The 19,063-nt window shown below is 39.9% G+C and overlaps 1 protein-coding gene across 1 annotated transcript in view; it reads right to left on the minus strand.

Moving 5' to 3' along the window:
- COL4A6 (collagen type IV alpha 6 chain) overlaps positions 1-19,063 on the minus strand; it is a 53,175-nt gene that overhangs the window by 24,166 nt on the left and 9,946 nt on the right. Inside the window, exons 4-20 of the mRNA XM_026848300.1 lie at positions 18,603-18,671; positions 17,362-17,397; positions 16,899-16,961; positions 16,226-16,261; positions 16,048-16,089; positions 15,115-15,207; positions 14,010-14,063; positions 12,572-12,631; positions 11,614-11,658; positions 10,342-10,395; positions 9,045-9,114; positions 8,225-8,335; positions 7,226-7,375; positions 4,849-4,953; positions 3,788-3,948; positions 2,656-2,835; positions 1,881-2,064 (exon numbers count right to left, since the gene is read on the minus strand). Of these exons, the coding sequence (XP_026704101.1) occupies positions 1,881-2,064; positions 2,656-2,835; positions 3,788-3,948; positions 4,849-4,953; positions 7,226-7,375; positions 8,225-8,335; positions 9,045-9,114; positions 10,342-10,395; positions 11,614-11,658; positions 12,572-12,631; positions 14,010-14,063; positions 15,115-15,207; positions 16,048-16,089; positions 16,226-16,261; positions 16,899-16,961; positions 17,362-17,397; positions 18,603-18,671 (1,513 nt within the window). The remainder of the gene's footprint in view (positions 1-1,880; positions 2,065-2,655; positions 2,836-3,787; positions 3,949-4,848; positions 4,954-7,225; positions 7,376-8,224; positions 8,336-9,044; positions 9,115-10,341; positions 10,396-11,613; positions 11,659-12,571; positions 12,632-14,009; positions 14,064-15,114; positions 15,208-16,047; positions 16,090-16,225; positions 16,262-16,898; positions 16,962-17,361; positions 17,398-18,602; positions 18,672-19,063) is intronic.

Below are 19,063 nucleotides of genomic sequence, written 5' to 3' on the forward strand. Positions count from 1 at the left end.
GCAATTCCAACTTTTTTGAGTAATCTCATAATACCTCAAGTCAAGCTTTTTATAAAATAATGAGTTAGACTTCTCCAGAGCAAGACTGTTTCACCCTGTTTTACCACGTGTGGTATGAACTTGAGCAAAATTCCTCAGTGGTCTCTTTGACCTGGTAACTTCAGTAGGTTGCAGTCTCTTTTTAAATGTCTTTCCTCATTCTCATGATAAGGCCGTTCAGTCTGGGCAGTATAAGAAACGATTATTTCTTCCACCCACACACATTTCTTTAATATTAGATGAAACTTACTACATCAAAGGGTCTTTTAATGTATGCAAATTATTTCCTAGTATGGAGTGAATGATGCATTCACAAGTTTTCTTACACATCTCTATGGAGGTGCAAACTGAACTGGCTAATGACTTGTTCACACTTTCCCACATATTTTGACTATAGATACCCTTCTACAGAGGACCATTCATTGTTAGCAAAGCTTTGATGTAGCACTCATAATAAGCTGGCTTCTGATGTGCTCCACAGAATATCTAGAGTTTACATCATGCACAGAGCATTTTACTTTTACTTATCTTACAATGCAATTTTAATTTAGTGAATTTTGTAAGAGTCAATTTACCAAAGATGTAAGCATTCATAGCTATGAATTAGTAAAGCTTTTACCGTGTGACTTGAATTGGAAAAAAAGCTTATGCAGACTCTTCCAGGGAGACATTAATGCTATCTGTCTCCTCACCCCAGAACAACAACAACGCAGCATGACACTGATGTGAGGTAACATGCCATCCGGCGTGTCTGTGCAGCCTTCCCAGAGCTATTCTGGCCTAGCTCTCACCTCCCTCTGGGTTTAAGATTCCTTCGCCAACTCCCCATACTGCAGTGGTCCTTTGGCCAAGGTTTTTGAACTCAGAACATCAGTTTATCAGTCCATAAACCTATGCAACATCATTATGCCTGCCAATATATTATTGATTCGGCATTATTGATACCGACAGAATTAAAAACCTCGAAGCCTAAGTATACACAGAATGTGACATACACTGAATACCACCAGCAGCAAAGAAAATACTGCTTATCTTAAATTATATTTAAATGGCTGACATGGAATCAAGTAATTTTGTTATGAAAACATTGTCCATAAATGTTTATAGACCTATGACTTTCCATGCAACTCACTACTGAGAATGAACATAAAACATCATACATGAACATTATCAAACCCACATTTACTGACTTTATCGCTCGTCATTATGGTATGCTTTAGGTACAAATTGCCATACCAACCCAGCCGAACTGTAGTACCTCAGGAAGCAAATAGCCCAGAGCTGGTTGCACCAGTCATAACTAAACTCCCTACCTGATTGACATGACAATGTCTTATCCACCAATGTCTGTTCATACATACAATGTACTGAAGTTTCTTCTTTTAAAAAAATCTGAAGCTCCCCTTCTTTCAATAATAGTAATAGTTCCGAAAACTGATTCAGAAGTCTCAGATACCAGTGAGTTACTATTTTTACCTCGACAATTAAGTAGGCTGTGTTTTTCAAAACCTCATTTTATCAATCTTCCTAACCACATTTGGTGTAAAATGGTTCTCCAGCAACAATCAGTGAGTAGCTCCATCTATCACTTAGTATCTGAGTACTATTTGAGTATTTGATGCCTATTATCTGTGTCCTCCTGAGCATAAGAATTTGAGAAAGCTGTGACTGCTGTGTGAGCTCTGTTGAGCCCACAAATCAGTTTCAATTAATTTAAAGAGCAATCTTTAATCTAAGGCATTCTTCTGGCCTGGCTACAAGCACAGCAGAAAGTTGAGTGCCATTTGACTTGTAGCAGCTTTGAATCTTTTCAAAAAAAGAGCAGACCCAGCAACACCTACCTGGAGGGCCTGGAAGACCTGCTTGTCCTGGAAACCCATCCATTCCTGGGTCACCTGGCAGCCCACGAACTCCACTAGGCCCTGGATATCCAACGCCAGGAGAACCAGTTTCTCCACGATGGCCCTTGGAGCCAGGTAATCCTGGCAGTCCTTTTTCACCTGGGAAACCTAGTCCACCATCACCCTGTGCACAGCAAAGACAATTATAACTAAAAATCAAAGAGATGTAGAAAAAACATACAATGCTATCATTTTAACAAATGCTTAAGAGTTTGGTCGGTTGTGCGGAAGGTTCACATGTGCCTGGGAAGGTACATGGAAACCACTGTAAATTATCCATCACCATTTCAAAATGCAGGAAAACTCAGTGACTATTAAAATTAGCATTTTATTTTGCATTTGCCAAAATGTAAATATTACATATTCCGAAAAACCTTTATTTTCTTTCTAATTAAAAAGATTCTGGTGTGATTTTTCTGTTCCAAGATTTGACTCATAATTATGCCTACAGTGTCTTTTACCTTTCAGGACACAACATAAACCAGCATTAGAATCTACCCACTACTGGAAATTTCTTTTGACTGGGTAGCCAAAGGCATAATGAGTGCCAATTATTAATCATGACCAAGACAAATTTGTGCCTAGGGACTGCGAGCTTCTTATGTATTTGGAGACTTACCACAGGGCTAATCAGGACTAGCAAGCCAGGCCTTTCTACTGTCTCTGCTCCTTATTCCAGTTCTGAAGCACTGCTGCTAAATTAACCTGAACTTACTGGTGGGCCTGGTGGACCTGGAAGCCCTGGCAGTCCATCCCTGCCAGGGGTTCCCGGGATGCCTGAAGGTCCTCTGGGTGCTGTCGCACCACGGTCCCCACGAGCACCTCTGCCTGTCGCATAGGACGAGTCCCCTTTTTCTCCCTTAAGGCCTGGAAGACCTTGCTGACCAGATGAAGCCTACAGACCAAAAGATAAAAAAACAGGAAAATGAACATGCAGAGAAAAGGCTTTGGTTCCTAAAAATGTCATATGAGGACAGGACACAATGAGTGGAGCTAGAAAGAATCTCCAAAAGGTTTCCTACTGTATGCATTACACTAAGAAAAAAAAGAGAAGATTTGATAATTTCCAAATTTTTCAGTCAACTCACTACAGCTTTACAGTAGCAAGCCAAACTCTAGTATATAGCACTAGAGTGACAGCAATCTTGGATGGCATCAGTGAACATTACATCACTCATGATATAACAGGGCTCAAGTACTGAATCTTCTTCCCTGTTACTTGGTGTGCTGCATTTACTGACACCAATAGAAGACAAAATACTGGTATCCTTATGGACTACAATTTTTGAAAGTAAATACTGCCAATGAGCAATGTTCAGCACTTTGGAAAATCCTGTTTGTTATGGTTACTGTTTCATAAAAAAAAAGCTCAACTCTTACTAATGTATTTAGCATACAGCAGTTGAGAAGGTGTGTGCATCTACGGCACACAGTTTTTATAGCTATGAGCAATGTGTGGAAAGATCTCACCATTTGATTTTTCAGGTCTGCTCTCCATGCAGATATATATTTGTTTCCCCCGCCAGCCCTCACTTAGGAAGAGCACTAGGTCTAATCCATGTATGCCTACAGCCAAGAAGTCCTGGGATGAATAACAGTTACTGTTTTTCTCTTGACTGCTGAACTCAGAACTTAAGAACCATTTCTTCTCTCATTTTTTATAGGTGATAATTTCTCTCATCTTTTTTTCACAGTTTGTTGGTTTGGGTTTTTTTTTAAATCCACAAAAGTAGAAGAAATTATGCAAAAACCCGTTCTGCTTTCACTACATTCAACACCAGCAATTGCACATGGGCACTTTTTCTCCTTTAATTCATGACAACCAATATAAACTCTTCCTGCCTTACCGGAGGGCCTCGCAGTCCTGGTGCACCCACAGTGCCTGGGTCTCCACCAATGCCCTTAATACCAGGCACACCAGGGCTTCCCGACGGACCTGGTAGACCTGAGATGCCTTTTAGACCAGCTCTTGTAATTCCTCCATCACAAGCACAATCACCTGCCTCTCCTGGAAAATATAGTCAACACTCCAAACTCAGTCTCATTCGGATGAAGATCCTTTTCAGTTGCAAGAGCTCCAAAAGCAGTATTTGATTCAATTAGGACAAAGTCATTCTCAGATGATTTAATTTGATTTTGTGCCTACTCTGTTCAGGTGATGTGAGTACCAAGAAAGTGGAGCTCAGGTTTTCTCTAGGTTAATTTCTATGCAGTGCTCATCACCAAATGACAACATGCAGCATGAACCTCAGCACTTCTTGACTCCTCCAAAGGTTTAGACTATCCTATACAGATGATTTTAGGAGAGTTTTAGGACATTAGTCTTGCTTTTCTTAAAGAGATCGTTAAATGTCAGAGAAAGCAAATCTATATCCCACTCACAGTAGGTTACAATGATATCTTTGTATTTCCCTGAATCGTAACTGGCCATGGATCCAAACAATCACAAAGTGCTCACAAATGCACAGTGAGGTCTGCATCATCATGGCTTTTGATGCTGATTCTGTTGCACACTAAGACCCAAATTCTCATCATTTTTAGCACAGAGGAGTATAAAATTATGTTTTTCTGTCATTTCCAGCCTATATTGCAAAAAGCAGTGAACAAGATTTTATTTTTACATCTCATTATGTCTTATGACTTTAAAGCATAACTTACTTAGCTGATTTCCTGGGTATGAGATGTTATCTGTTTGTTTGCCTCAGTAGAGTAGGAAGTAGGAAATAGGATTTTGCTGGCAGTGCTGGGCACAACTTTCTAAATTGTAAAGGCTGTTGGCTCCTTCAATCCATCTTAACTTCCTGTGATTTGTCATGAAGACACTTCCAACTCATCACTTAGGACATGTAAATATCTTTCTGAGGCCCAGTGTCTGCTGAGAGGCTCTCCCAAAACAAGAATCAATTACCTTTGTACCCCTTTGGACCCAAAGCTCCTGGCAGCCCTCTTTGTCCAGGCTCCCCTGGGGCCCCAGTCCTTCCATCAAAGATTGTGTCTGGAGGGAATGAAGGGCCTATATGTGGAAAGAAGGCAAGCAAAAGCCATGAGAAAGCTAGATTTCCAAGTCATTAATTACTTACAATGTCAGTTATGCAACTGATAGAAATGGCACCGGATCAAACAGCAACTGTTGAAGCTACACAGGGAGATGGAACTTGGTTGGTATCAGAGGCTGCAGTCCTCTGCCATATTTGCTTCTCGCTTCTCATACAGAAAAGTAAAAGCTCTCACAATATGGATGCAAAACCATTTCACTGCTCTACCATTACACTTTTTCAAATACTTAACAGTTGGCCAAAGAACTAACCAAACTGTGAAGAGGTTGTACAAAGACAGACAGATGACTTAGTTCATGGCAGATGTGCCTTTACAGCTCAGGGAGAAGATGACACTCATACAGATAGAAGTTGAAGGGACATGTCAATGTATTTGTGGTTGTGTTGACTGGTTATTGCACAGAAGCTATCATATACGAGCAGTGCCTCTACTGCTGCTGGCATGGTAGAGTCACCCCCAGGGCTACCTGCTTTCTGCAGAGCTCCTCAAATTCTCATTAAGTTGCTGCAGCTCAGAATCACAGAAACATCTGGGTTGGAAAAGACCTTGAAGATCATCTAGTCCAACCATTAATCAAACACTGATAATTCTCAATTATACCATAACCCTAACTGCTATGTCTACCTGGCTCTTAAATGCTTCCAGGGATGGGGACTCCACCACTGCCCTGGACAGCCCATTCCAACACCCAACAACCCCTTCTGTAAAGAAATGCTTCCCTGGCACAACTTAAGGACATTCCCTCTTGTCCTATCACTTATTATATGGTTAAAGAGGCTCATCCCCAGCTCTCTGCACCCTCCTTTCAGGTAGCTGTAGAGGGCAATGAGGTCTCCCCTCAGACTCCTCTTCTCCAGACTAAACCCCCCCAGTTCCCTCAGCCACTCCCCATCAGACCTGTGCTCCAGACCCTGCACCAGCTCCGTTGCCCTTCTCTGAACACAGTCTAATAATTCAATGTCCTTTTTGTGGTGAGGGGCCCAAAACTGAACACAGGAATCAAGGTGCAGCCTCACCAAGTACAGCGCCAAGTACAGGGGTAAGATCCCTTCCCTGTCCCTGCTGGCCACACTGTTACTGACACAAGCCAGGATGTCATTGGCCTTCTTGGCCACCTGGGCACACTGTTGGATCCTGTCCAGCCGGCTGTCAATCACCCCCCCAGGTCCCTCTCTGACTGGCAGCTCTCCAGCCACTCCTCCCCAAGCCTATAGCGCTGCTGAGGGTTGTTGTGGCCGAAGTACAGAAAGAGACTTTTCTCAGGAAAGAGTCGAAATGGAAAAAAGGTTAAGGGGACTTTCCCCGTCCCTCATGGTGTAACTGCAGGATTATTTTCCACATTTCTTTATATGCTGAATAGAATGAAACACGAGCTGACAGAAACAGCAGTGCAAAGTGATCTAACATAATCTAAAACTACTGTGTCTGAACACCCTTCCCCTCAGTGACAACAGTAAGACGGAGTGCTGACCAGCACCCATCTGATGTTCCATGGAAATAAACTGCAACCATCAGCTAAAAACAGCTACAAGAGCTTCACAGACCCTGCAGAAAAATGAGCTGGATATGACCAGTGAACAGTTACTGAGAAGAGAGCACTTATTTCTTCTCCACAGAAAATCACTTCATCAGACCATGCTCACTGGCTCCATCACTGGAGTGTGCCCTGTTTTAGAATGTTGGCTCTCAAAACAGGCTGTTTGAACTCAGTTTATGGCAGAATGGTAAAACACAAGGTTTGTGTAAAATCAACCCTTTTCATGTAATACTCAGTTTCTGAGGAAAACAAAACAATGTATAATTAATTAAATCAGGGGACCCATACAAATGAACATGTAAAAATAAATTCCCATTTCCTTAGGTCTGAAAACTGTCTCTTCAAGCATCCTATCTGACTCCTGGTACCCAAAATACTTGCTCACAAGACTAGACATTTGTCTCAGGTGCTCATGAAGTCATGGTCTATTCTTTATCTAAGCCAGTAGGAGACTAGCCTAGAACTTCAGTCTCTTAGGCTCTGTTCTACCAATAATTAGCTGTATTTTCTTACTTCAGAGGGGTACCTGCTGATATATATATTTAGGGTTGTGAGTTACAATCACAATGAGGTATTAACCAAACATTTATGATTTACAGATGAATAATCCTCACTGGCAAAGGAATAAATGATTATTTGTCTTGTTTCACTCTGAATCCAATATAAAAATAGATGTTAAAAATATACATACGTGGTGCACCAGGCAACCCTGGTGCTCCTGGCAGACCTGGGAAACCCTCTCTGCCGGGAGTGCCTGGTAATCCAATCGTTGCTCTTCCAGGTTCTCCCACTTCACCCTTCACACCTGGAATACCTGGAGACCCTCCAGGGCCCATTCCATCTAGACAACAATGACACAGTCAGCATCTCTCCAGCAGCAAACACATTCTAGAATTTTTAATGTTATGAAAACTACTGTTGTGCCCTGAACTGCCACTATGTTAGCACAGAACAATTTATAATTGTACACAAAGTAAAACTTACTAATTGGAGGCACCAACTGTATCCCATTTACACACTCCTTTGGTCATCCGAAAAACTTCACAGGGCTGCATTTAAGTCCCATTGGTCAGTTAGACAATTAACTATGTAAGACTCAGGTTTATTTATTTTCTGGTTTCCTTTGAGTGATATAATTTCCTTTGTAGTTCCTAGTCTCTGGATCACTGCAGGCCAGAACTTCAGGGATGACATTCAAGTGAAACAGAAACTGTCAAGTGAGATCTTTGATGGGACAAATGGGTTCCATCTACAGTAGGTTTATCTTGCCAATCTGTTAGCTCTCTATTGCAAATAGGAAAAGTCATTGAAAAAAAAAATAATTCAAGAATATTTGCTCTTATTTAAAATGTAGGAAACGTTCTGCCAATCAACTCATTCAAAATGGAAACCAACCAACCAACCAACCAACCAACCGTGTACACTGCTACACCAAATATTCACACCTGAAGACTCACCTGGGCTGTAATCATTGTGGGACTAATTCTACTCCCATACAAGTTGACATACTTGGTTTCCCTGTGAGCCACCCCTGCCTCCTATGTCTCATACAGCAGTCTGCAAATCAGCCAGTCGAAGGAGCAGGAAGAGGCTTACTCCAACACCTTCACCATCTCCAGGCCACTACCCAGAGTCCTCTCAGCAACAAACACAGAAAACAGCCTAAGAGCACAGTTAGCAGCTGCTTTACCTCTCTCAAGGGCTGGAAACCCTGGAGCTCCTGGAAGGCCTGGTAAACCACTGATCCCTTCATCTCCTGGAGAACCAGGTATTCCTGGGTTTCCAGGGTCGCCTGGGGCACCTGGTAGACAAATACAGAGAAACAAGGAGGAAAATCTCATAAGAATTCTGCCTGAAAGACAATGTTCAGGCATCTACCCCAGTGGCCACTGATCTCATCAACAGCAAAATTAGCAGTAAGCCTGTTAGTCAAAGTTAATGGTAACAGGAAAAATCCCCTCTGACTCGTTAGAGATTGTTTCGAACTTGGCTGCATGCAAAGGAAGAAGAACAGGAGAGATCATACAATTTGTCCCCTTACACCTTTATAGCTTCAGCTCCCATCCAGACCTCACTTAGCTGTGGTGTTAATTAAGCTCATTTTCTCAACAATATTCTTGCCACGTTGAATGGCAAATAATAGCAGAATGACACTCAGAGTACCCGCTTCCAAGCAACACAGGAAGCCATTTTTTCTTAGTACACTGAAGAAAGACACACAGCACCTCCCCATGCTCACACACAGTCAGCCTCCCAAGTGCTGAATTTCATTCTGCCTTGAAACATATAGTTCTGCAATGTGGGGATAAAAGGTTTCATGTAAACTCTGAGGTTATAAACATGGGACCAAACTTATCTGTATGGCAACAATACAGCAATTAAAGGAAAAATAACAAGGGATGGGTTAGACCCAATACACAATGTGGAAAAGTGGTAAAATGTAGTAAGAAGTAAAGTTGGATCCAAAAAAGTGCTTTAGACAAGTTCCAAAACAAAATGGAAACGTGTACCTGAAATGACTACACCTTCCCTGTCAATAACGATAGGAGGGCCTGGGGGACCAACGTCACCTAATTCACCCTGCAGAAGAAGAGATTCATGCCACATTCAGATGGGTGATGGAGGGGAAGACTGCTTGTTAGGAAACAGACTGTATTATGGTAGCAATGTCTGGGGTCATTCACTGACTAACCATCATTCTTTGTCTTGGTGAAGAATTCACTTTGTTCTGCTGTTCACAATCTTCTGCTGTCCTGACTTACCTACTTCCTGATGTATATACCATGTGTACTGGAGACCAGTTATTGTATCAGCATATTGACCAGTATCACGTAGATCATATTTGTTCACCTTGTGGTAAACCAAGAGAGCCTCTATGAACATACCCATTTTCAAAAGAATTAATTACTGCAGCTATCCGTTGCCTTGGAATCCTGAATTTCAATAATAGGAACTTCCAGGAAAATTGATTCCTCCATAAAATCACCCAGGTAGAACAACCAAGTTGTGACAAACTGAAGTATCATTCCCTCCTCTCACTGTTAACACAGTGTCAAATCCTCTTTGAAACAGCAAGTGCAAAATCTGACTGTTGTCCAAATTGCCATCATATTTACTATATAAACACCATGCAGAGAGCCAAGGCAGTGCACACTTTGTTGCTTCTTCCAGTAATATTCCTCAGTGCATAAACCTGTACCTACTACTTCTTCCATGTGCACAAAAAAGCCTTTCAGTACTCGCACTTCACATGTCTTCCAACCATATACCAATCTTGGTGGCAGATAAGTGTTTTTCACAGCAAACTGCTATCCAGCCATTTTCCACAGTTTCCAGATGTCTGACTGCCCAAGTTGTAAGATACCCAGAAAACGTTTGCTATGCATTGCCTATCTCCAGTACAATAAAACTGAGGACATTATTTTCAGCCTTGTCAATACTTGTAGATCTGTGATCTAAGACTTCTCACCCCTGGCAACTATTTTACTTACTTCCATCTAGTATCACCTCAGTTGTCCAGTAAATATAGCATTGGTGTAAGTATAAAGGAGACCAGAGAGAATATACCCACAATTGTAAGTCATGAAGTTACATGAATGAACATTGTACAGGTATTAAAATATCCGAGTGTTCATATTTCAGCAATCATTCATTTTTATCCTTAACAACAGAGTAAATGAGGAACTGAAACATACTGAAAATTACAGTGATACAGAAGTAAAGAAGAGATTTGATCGGGCAATGACATTTATTCATGCAAACATCTTTAAAAAAGCAATGCTTTAGGATTCTCATCTGAGAAGTTACCTTCATGCCTTCAACTCCATCCAGTCCTGGATAGCCTGGAATACCTGGATGGCCCTGAAAAGTCACACAGGGGAACATCGTTACACAGTGGGACAATAAGACACATATTATTTGTTAGCTGAGACATCTGCAAGTGCCTGGATTTGAATCACAAACCAGTTCATTGTCCTAACAAATATCTGCAGAAGAAATAAAGAAAGAGAAAACTGAGGGCATCAATTTCTCAGCACTCACAAAATACCAGAGCTCCTTTAGGACCTCCTTGTGCTGTAAAGATCCTGACAACTTGTGAGTAGGCATCATAGTGTCCAAATCAGGAGGACACCCTGGAGTTCTCACAGAACTGCAGAAATGCTTGTGGGGAGTCTAGAACATTATTTTCCTTGTCCCCCACACTTTTACTTCTACTCTGTTCCCCCTCCAACAAATTGGCACCAAAACATTTAAAGTCACGCAGGGAGATCCAGCTCTCTGTTTCCTGGCAGCATTTTCAGGGACACCAAAATTCCCTTCTGGGTGTGTGACTGGGAATCTACACAGAAGTGACCTACTGTCCTCTGTTGGGTAACATATTCAAACTGTCTCACTATGGATTGCAAATACTACTGCAGCTGCAGACAAAATGGGATATTCCAAGAGCTCTGGAGCAAGGAACCTTAACTTTAAACCTTGCCTATGATTCTGAAGTCTTGGACAGCTGTATGCCCCAATATAGCCCATACACAGTATTGATGAGAAACTTGTCATAAAGGGCTTGGGTTTAATCATATAACTTTAACATATAGATATGAATTAGATTATACTGAAGATACTGTCACCTTCAGTATGTCTTGAAAAGGACATACATAAAACATACAAGAAAGTGACTGAATTCCAGGCTGCAAAATGAGAACTGTACTTCTAAAAGTTGCTTTCCTGAACAACTTCCACTGCTGTATCTGCAAGTAGAAGTGCTTTAACACGTTTTCAGCCACTTGATCACCTGATTTCCACCCTCAAAAGGGGAAAAGAGGGAGAGTTGATTGTTCCAGGAGAGAATGTACCATTTCCAATCTGTGGAAGTGATCCTCTGAATATGGAGGGATAACTAGAGAGACAGTTAAAGGGATCTAGTTTTACATGGACATTCTAGTTAGCTCTCACTACTTGAATAAGGCAGGTGCATTCATCCATCGGACAACTTGGAGCCACTAGATAAGGAAGTCAGTAGATCTTAAGCAGTTAGATGGCTTCCGTAGTTTTAAGTACAGTTAAAAATAAAAGAAAGTTTACCTTTCTCCCTGGAAACCCATCAGATCCATCCAGTCCCAAAAGACCCTAGAACAGCAAAAAACCATTAAGTTTCAGAAGCTCAATCTCAGTCTGCTCTTATTATATCAGCCTCCAAATATCTTGGCACCAAAGAATGAAAAGGTAAAACTTTCAGAAGGAGAAGCTACCACTGATTTTTCATATCTCCCAAATATTAACAACCATAAAGCAGAATAAATAATAAAAGAAGTTGCATCTTTTTTAGCCATTGTCTTTCTAATTAGCAGTTCAAGTTAAATAAATCACAGTGTCTCAACTTACTAGGAAGTTAGGGAGGTCATTACATTATCATTACAAAACCATGAAACAATGCAATCAAGACTTTCCATGCTGAAAATTTATTCTGCACATGCAGAACAGAATGCCTTGGTCTTCCTGTTGTGTATAAGCACGTCTCTGCAGGGTCATGATGGTTTGAAGAATCTATGGCTGGTGTATGTCTGAACACGCTGTTAACTCCCACATTCATTGACTAGTTAGACCAACATCTATTGTCAGCTTGCCCATTCCTTCCCCAAATATCGATCTGTGTTCTCTCATGGATGGTTCTAGGACTGGTTAAGAGCTAAAGCTCCTGCAAGGCCTCTTTATTATCTTTATTTGGACCTCCAGCAAGCTTCCTTTTCTGTGAAGCTTTCAAAAAACTTGGAAAAACACAAGCCCTGCAGTATCAAGACCTCCACTAAATATTTTCAGTTGTTTTTCCTAGACTGCCTTGCCTGTATACATTTTTTATCTTTAATCTGAGATTTACTGACATAAGAACTATCTACTGGTTCTGTTGTTGTATGTCGCTGGCTGCTATAGGACCCATCTCTATGTCTGAGATTCCTACATGCCTTGGGAATGCTTCGGTTGCTGAAAGACCCACGTCATGTGTTTGAGAACAGGCATTTAAGGACTCTGCAAAGTTACCTACCCTGCCACCCGGTAAGCCAGGCACACCTTTTTCTCCTTTTTCTCCAGCACCTCCAAAGCCCTGAAGAAAAATGAATCAGTTTGGAATTGAATAGCACAGCTCTAAGACAAAATGAGCACAAATCTATCTATTAATATAAACAGTACAGCAGAGAGACAAGGGGAACCATTTCTGAACTGACTCTTTTGTCCCAGAAAAAAATGTGTATCAACCAGACTTGTCAGTATGTGCAGTACATTATCTTCTTCAATCCCCATGACTTCCATCCATTTAAACCATAGCACATCCCTCAGCAGAAAATGCAAATAACCCCATGCTATAAACAGAAAAGTCCTGCCAGTGTACTGTATTCTACATTTTGAAATTATTTGAAATCTAATTTCTTAACAGAAGCAGCTCAAGGGAATGCTCAGAGCACCCTTTTTCATTTCTAAAGCCTAAGAATGACACAAAATGAGCATTTTCACGCTCAAAATTTGGAAACGTTTGGTGGTTTTCCCAGTCAGCAAGAAGTATCAAATCCAGAGATAGAACACCAGGATTTAATTTCAGTGAGAGTTACAGTAGTTAAGCAATTTTCAGGCTTCAGTCTTGAAATATCTTATGGTTGTGGTTAAGTTCATACATATGTTCAACCCCAACAGCTTCAATGGGTCTTTTGTGATGCATAAAGCTAAACATGCACATAATGGAACATGTCCAGAAAGACTAATAACAAACTGTACTTCACGTACAGGTTTTTCTCACACGCCTTTACTGAGAACATCTGTACGTTGAAGAAACTGGCAAACAATTTATCTTATTAGTCAGAAGTTCTACAAAATATTTATTCCCTAAACTTATCGAAATAACCTGTGTTTACAAAAGGTTATAAGATGGGAAATAGCAATCTGGAATCCAGGGATAAATTGTTGTTCTTAATTCATACAGAGCAGATGTTACACATTCCTGAGTTTATGAGCGCTAACGTTAAACAGCTCATTTTAAAATTGTATATATAGATAGAGACAGAAAGATCTGCATGTGCTTTACAGCTTTAAAGTAAAATAACAAAAAAATATGTTTAGACATAATTAAAGAGAAAAAAAAAGATTTCTTAAAAAAATGTCTAGCTCTTTGTGGGACATCAAAAAACACTGCCATCAAGTGGCCATGTAAAGACTATGTCCACTTGCAGGTCTCTGCAAACAGCACGTGTACTAAGACGATGGCTGCTTTTTAATGCCTATGGTAGGACAGCTTTACCTTTTCTGTATCCCCAGGACAAAAAACTATCAGATTACAGTTACACACTTCAGAAAGCCTTGTGGACACTTTTATCAGATTTTCAAAGTACTGTGGTGCCTAAAATCTCCTGTAGACTTTGTGAGCTATTCAGAGGGTGCTGAATCATCTAACTGGTGTTAGCCATGTATTAAAAACTGTCCTCTGTCCTTACCGGCAAGCCAGGCAGTCCTTTGTCTCCAGGGAATCCTTGAGGGCCTGGCTCACCCTGACAAGGGGAAGAGGTAAACATAATAAATCACTGTGCCCTTGAAAGCAAAGCTTTCCCCAATCCACCCATCATGCTTCTGACTCCTAAACTAATGCCTTGTAATTTGTTTGTCAGCAAGTGTACTCAATTTGTGTCATCATGTGCCAGATACAGTGTCTCTCGGCACAGTGCTGGCACATGCCACAGACTGTCTGTGACCACTTCCCGTGGCTTCAAAGACCACTACTTGGGAACTGTTGGTCTACTGTCCTCCACTGCTAGAAGTCAAACTAGAAGCATTACATATCATCATCTAGGGAACTGGAACATGCACACTACTTCATGGAAAGAAGCAAAATAATACAGGATGACATAGCATAGTATCTCCACAGTTCTGCTTATAAATTCAAGAGTGAGCCAAAAGGAATGTTTGAATCTCACCTCACACTAATGTAACTCCATCAAGTAAGGCAATATCTCTTATGACTTATGCAGGGGCTTAGGCAAGCCTAGACTGGGCTCCCGAACCAGCCTGTATAGGTCCCAGATTAATTCAGGATGCCTAAATTTCAGGTGTGTGGAGAGTCTTTAACTCAAGATCCATAGAGCTTTTACAAAAACACTGATGAGCTAAATATGTATCTCAGTAAATGCCAGGATAACAAAGTAAACGAGAGAAATATGATTATTTCAGAGTAGTGTGCATCATAGCATAAAAAAAAGCTGGAGTTTTAAATTTATTTTTCTAAATGGATTTGAGTTTTTTGCTTCAGTTGACAGAATTTCACAGGTCTAACAGAAACAAACTACAGTTCATTTATTTTTAGGTTAATGATGAAAAGCTTTAAATAGCTTTCAGATTTCCCCTTACGATAAGTATGGATTCTCCAGTGGTCCACTATGCTCTGAGCCAAGAATATTTTTATTCAATAGCCATCTGGCAGATTAAAGTAGTATATAAAATTATTTTGATTTGTGAATATAACATCTCTCACTGCCCAGCAATTTCATTCAGCCTTGAACAAAGGAGCATGGGGAGAAAAAGCGTTCATAAACTGAATTTACAGACCTTTTCTCCTTGCTTCCCTTTTGGAAATCCCATGAATTCCAGTATTCCAGTGGATGGTGGGGGACCTGGAGGGCCAGGCATCCCTACATCACCCTATTGGCAAAAGAGGAAGTTATTAACATAGACAGAACACGTTTGATTTCCTGTGAAAGTGGCTTGCGAGCCACTCGTAATTATATCCCACATACATAATATCTGCCCAAATGCTGGCACAGGAGTTTAGTAATGGAAGTCAAAAGATCAGACTGAAAATTAAGATGAACAAAATGTATTAAATCTGTTTCAGAAGAGCTGTGGATATAAAACATGGCAAGGAAAAAATCCCCCAAACTGCACAGCTTTTGTATTGACAGGAAAACATTCCAGACAAACTTTGGGGAGAAATATGAAAGAAAAGGAGAAAAGAAACAATTAGAAATGTAGAATGCTGAGAACTGATTTTATTAGCAGTAGAATCAAGTCCCAAGCTGAGAACTTTGAGAAGCTCCATTATGCCAGTGTAAATTCTCACACACACTGCAGAACACTCATTTAGGATAGCAAGACTACAGATTACACATCAGCTGATCCAAAGAATATTATGAACATCAAAAAGAATGAATCAGTAGAATAATTCGATATGAGAGGTGAGGGTCCAAAGAAACTGACAGACAATTTCAAAAGATGTGTAAGACCACATGTCTCTAACCATGAAAATATGGCAAAGAATTGAGATTTTCCCCTTCTCCCTCTTCATCCAGAAAAAAACTCCTATCCTTTTTTTGTGTGCCAACAGATAAGGAACCAGCAAGACTGGTATTTGGACTGTCAATCAGTCCAAGAGAAGAAAAGGAAAAGGAAAAGAGGAAAATGCTAGAATCTAGCCACTTCCTAGAGGATCAAGCTATGACAAAACACTGGAGTATTATTTCATGCTCTTTCCATTTCACCTACCTTTTCTCCTTTCTCTCCTTGAAAGCCTAATCCCATATTACCCTAGGAGACAAAAAACCAATGATGAATCATTAATAAACCAACAGTAACAATAGCATTATTATCATTTAGGCCCACAACACTGTTAAAAAAGCCAACAATCAGGTGTAGAAAGAAGACAGGAAAGGTAGGTACTTACTTTTGGACCTGGTGGCCCAGGGGGACCCATCGGACCCTAAATGTGAACAAGATCAAGATTTTATTTCTTTTGACTTAATTAGGATGCACACAACTAGACCAATGCTGGGATCTGCACTTTCTGCACTATCTGAACTTTCATCTCTTGTCCCCAAAGCAAAAGTAACTGATGCATGTGATCTTCAAGTCTTCACATCTGTAATAGACAGCATAGCCCTTTGGTACTGTGGTTAAGAGCAAACTTAAATTTAAAAGGAAGAAACATGTAGTTTGTTTTTACCTCTGTCCAATGGAAACCCTCTGGTAGTATCTCGAAAAAGCAACTCTTTAACATATTTCTTGATGACAAATGCTCCAAACATGCAGAGGTCAGCATATTCCCTCTCATCGTAAGACAAGGAAGTGCTCAGAATAGTATAATGTAGTGTCTGCAGACAGCACTCTAGGCTTTTGCTGGAGCCCTCATTTATGATTGCTGCTCTGAACAAGGCTCCAGAGAGAAGCCTTCCCTCTTGTAACTAGACTAAACTCTCTAAATTCATGTATTCCATGGCTGAAGTCAGATGTGTTCAGTCCTTTCAGATGAACACACACTTTTGCTCATTGTTGTGAAACAAATATAGATAAGGAGGGAAAACTGCCATCATTTTGAACTGTTCTGTCAGGTCTCTTACCTGCAAACCTGGTAATCCTATAGGGCCTGCAGAGCCTACTGGACCTGGAAAACCTTTTGGGCCCTGTAAGAACAACACAGGACAAATACAGAATGTGTAGCACACACCATATCAAAGATAAAGTGAGTCTCAGGAAACATTAAGTAATATCCCCTAATTAAATATGCAAATTCATATACTATAACAATCCATTTCATATTATTATATGTGTTTTGAAAATCTAAGTTACAGAGTTCAGTGGTAGAAGGGAGTTTGATTAGAAAAAGGAATAGTAAAAATCTCACTTCCTCTACCATAGTGTGGATCCAACCATACCATTACAAAGCTGAAATTGCTCATGTATGGGTATCACACATGTAAATACATGGCCCACTAATTTGAAAAGTGTCCTTGAGATCCAACACAAGAAAAATTACCTACTTATATGCTTTAAAATCATTATTCCCCAAATTAAATAACTTACAGAAATTCCATCCAATCCAGGAAGACCATTTTCTCCCTAAAAATTATAAACACATGAGAAAAAATTACACTATATTACTGCCACAAACTATAAGGAACATTAAGTTTTGTATAAATAGAAATATTTTCTCTTATTTAATATCAGATCAAGTTTAAAAGTGAAAATACTTGACACCAGTGCTTCAATATTTAAATTGGGTAATGGAGAGAGTTTAAAACTCCTGAGAAATTACAACTGTTTTATTTATGCGTAACAAGAGAAGTGCCATGAAAAAAAAATAGTATTAATCATAAAAAGACTGGAAAACACACTAAAAAACTTTCATTACAAGACCACTATAAAATATGTAAAAGCATATCATTACTATATCAAATTATCTGTATTTCCCATAAATACTGAACTAAATAAAGATAGATCTATTTAACTTTTACCAACTTATGAGTGTATATATTGTGGGTATAATTTTAGAAAATGTCTTAATTTTGACCAACAAAGTCAGTGTGAGGGGCCTTACATGACAGAATAAATGTCTTAATATTTTCAATAGTTAATGAATCATGAGGCTGCTAAATATAGCTGAATTCAGTACCACGGGAGGTACTGAATCCTCTGTAGATTTATTCCAAACCTAGTACTTCTGGCAAAAATCAAACCCATGGTAAGCTGGTGGTTGTTTGTTTCAAGGTGATGAAGAACCAAATCTTTTACATGAGCAAATTCAAGAACCTGTTCACTGTTCCAAGCAGTAAACTGAAACTGTCTATCCATATTTTGTATTTTCTGTACAGAAAATAAAATTACAGACTTGACTGACATTTCAGGGCAAGGTCCTTATTAAACAGAGAGAGTAATATTCTGACTTCACAGCTGCAAAGGATGGAATACTATGTGAGATATGATACTCACATATTTAAATTGAGAATATGACTGATTACTGACTAGTATCTCCCAATACAAAAACCACTGGGATGTCATAGTAGAAAACTTAATATAGACTTGCAAGTTCCAAGCTGTTATTTCAACAGGCCTGGCCCATGTAAAGATGCCAGTTACAGAAAGTTCAGAGCAGGTGAAGGGCCTCTTTTTTGCTACATATGCATCTAAAACCACATATGCTACCTCATAAAGTCAGGATAAGCACATCTAACATCATGAGCAATCAAAACTGCAGCATCAGCAACCTGTAGGACATCAAACTGTTCTTTGTATTGCATTTTCTCCTATGTGATGACAAGTCTTACCTTCATTCCTTTAAGACTGCCTTGAGCAAACACAGGTTCTCCTTTAAGGCCTTTTGGGCCAGGACGACCCTGATTTAAAAAAGAAAAAAGTTAAAAATAAATTTCTGGAAAAAATACTGATTTAGTTTTGAAAGAATATATATTCAGCATAATGAACAAGGCAAACTCCCATCTCCAGTAAACTGCAAAAGTACTACTGCAGCTTTGTCAAAGAAGCTGTGGTATTATGAGAACTTAAGACTTCCTGGGGCTTTAGAAAAACAAGGCTCTGAAAACATTTTCTCTGGCATTTTCCTGTTTATACTAGATTTCCCTTTTATTTTAGGCCTTTGACAACTTTTTAAGATCCTATTTGAAAGCTTGACATGGTGTAACCCTCCTGTTCATATACATATCAATATCACCCAGAGGGACCTGGACAGGCTGGAGAGGTGGGACAGTGTGAACCTCAAGGAGTTCAA

Source organism: Athene cunicularia, assembly GCF_003259725.1.
Source record: "Athene cunicularia isolate RWA chromosome 4 unlocalized genomic scaffold, athCun1 chr4_part3, whole genome shotgun sequence".
Lineage (NCBI taxonomy): Eukaryota > Metazoa > Chordata > Aves > Strigiformes > Strigidae > Athene > Athene cunicularia.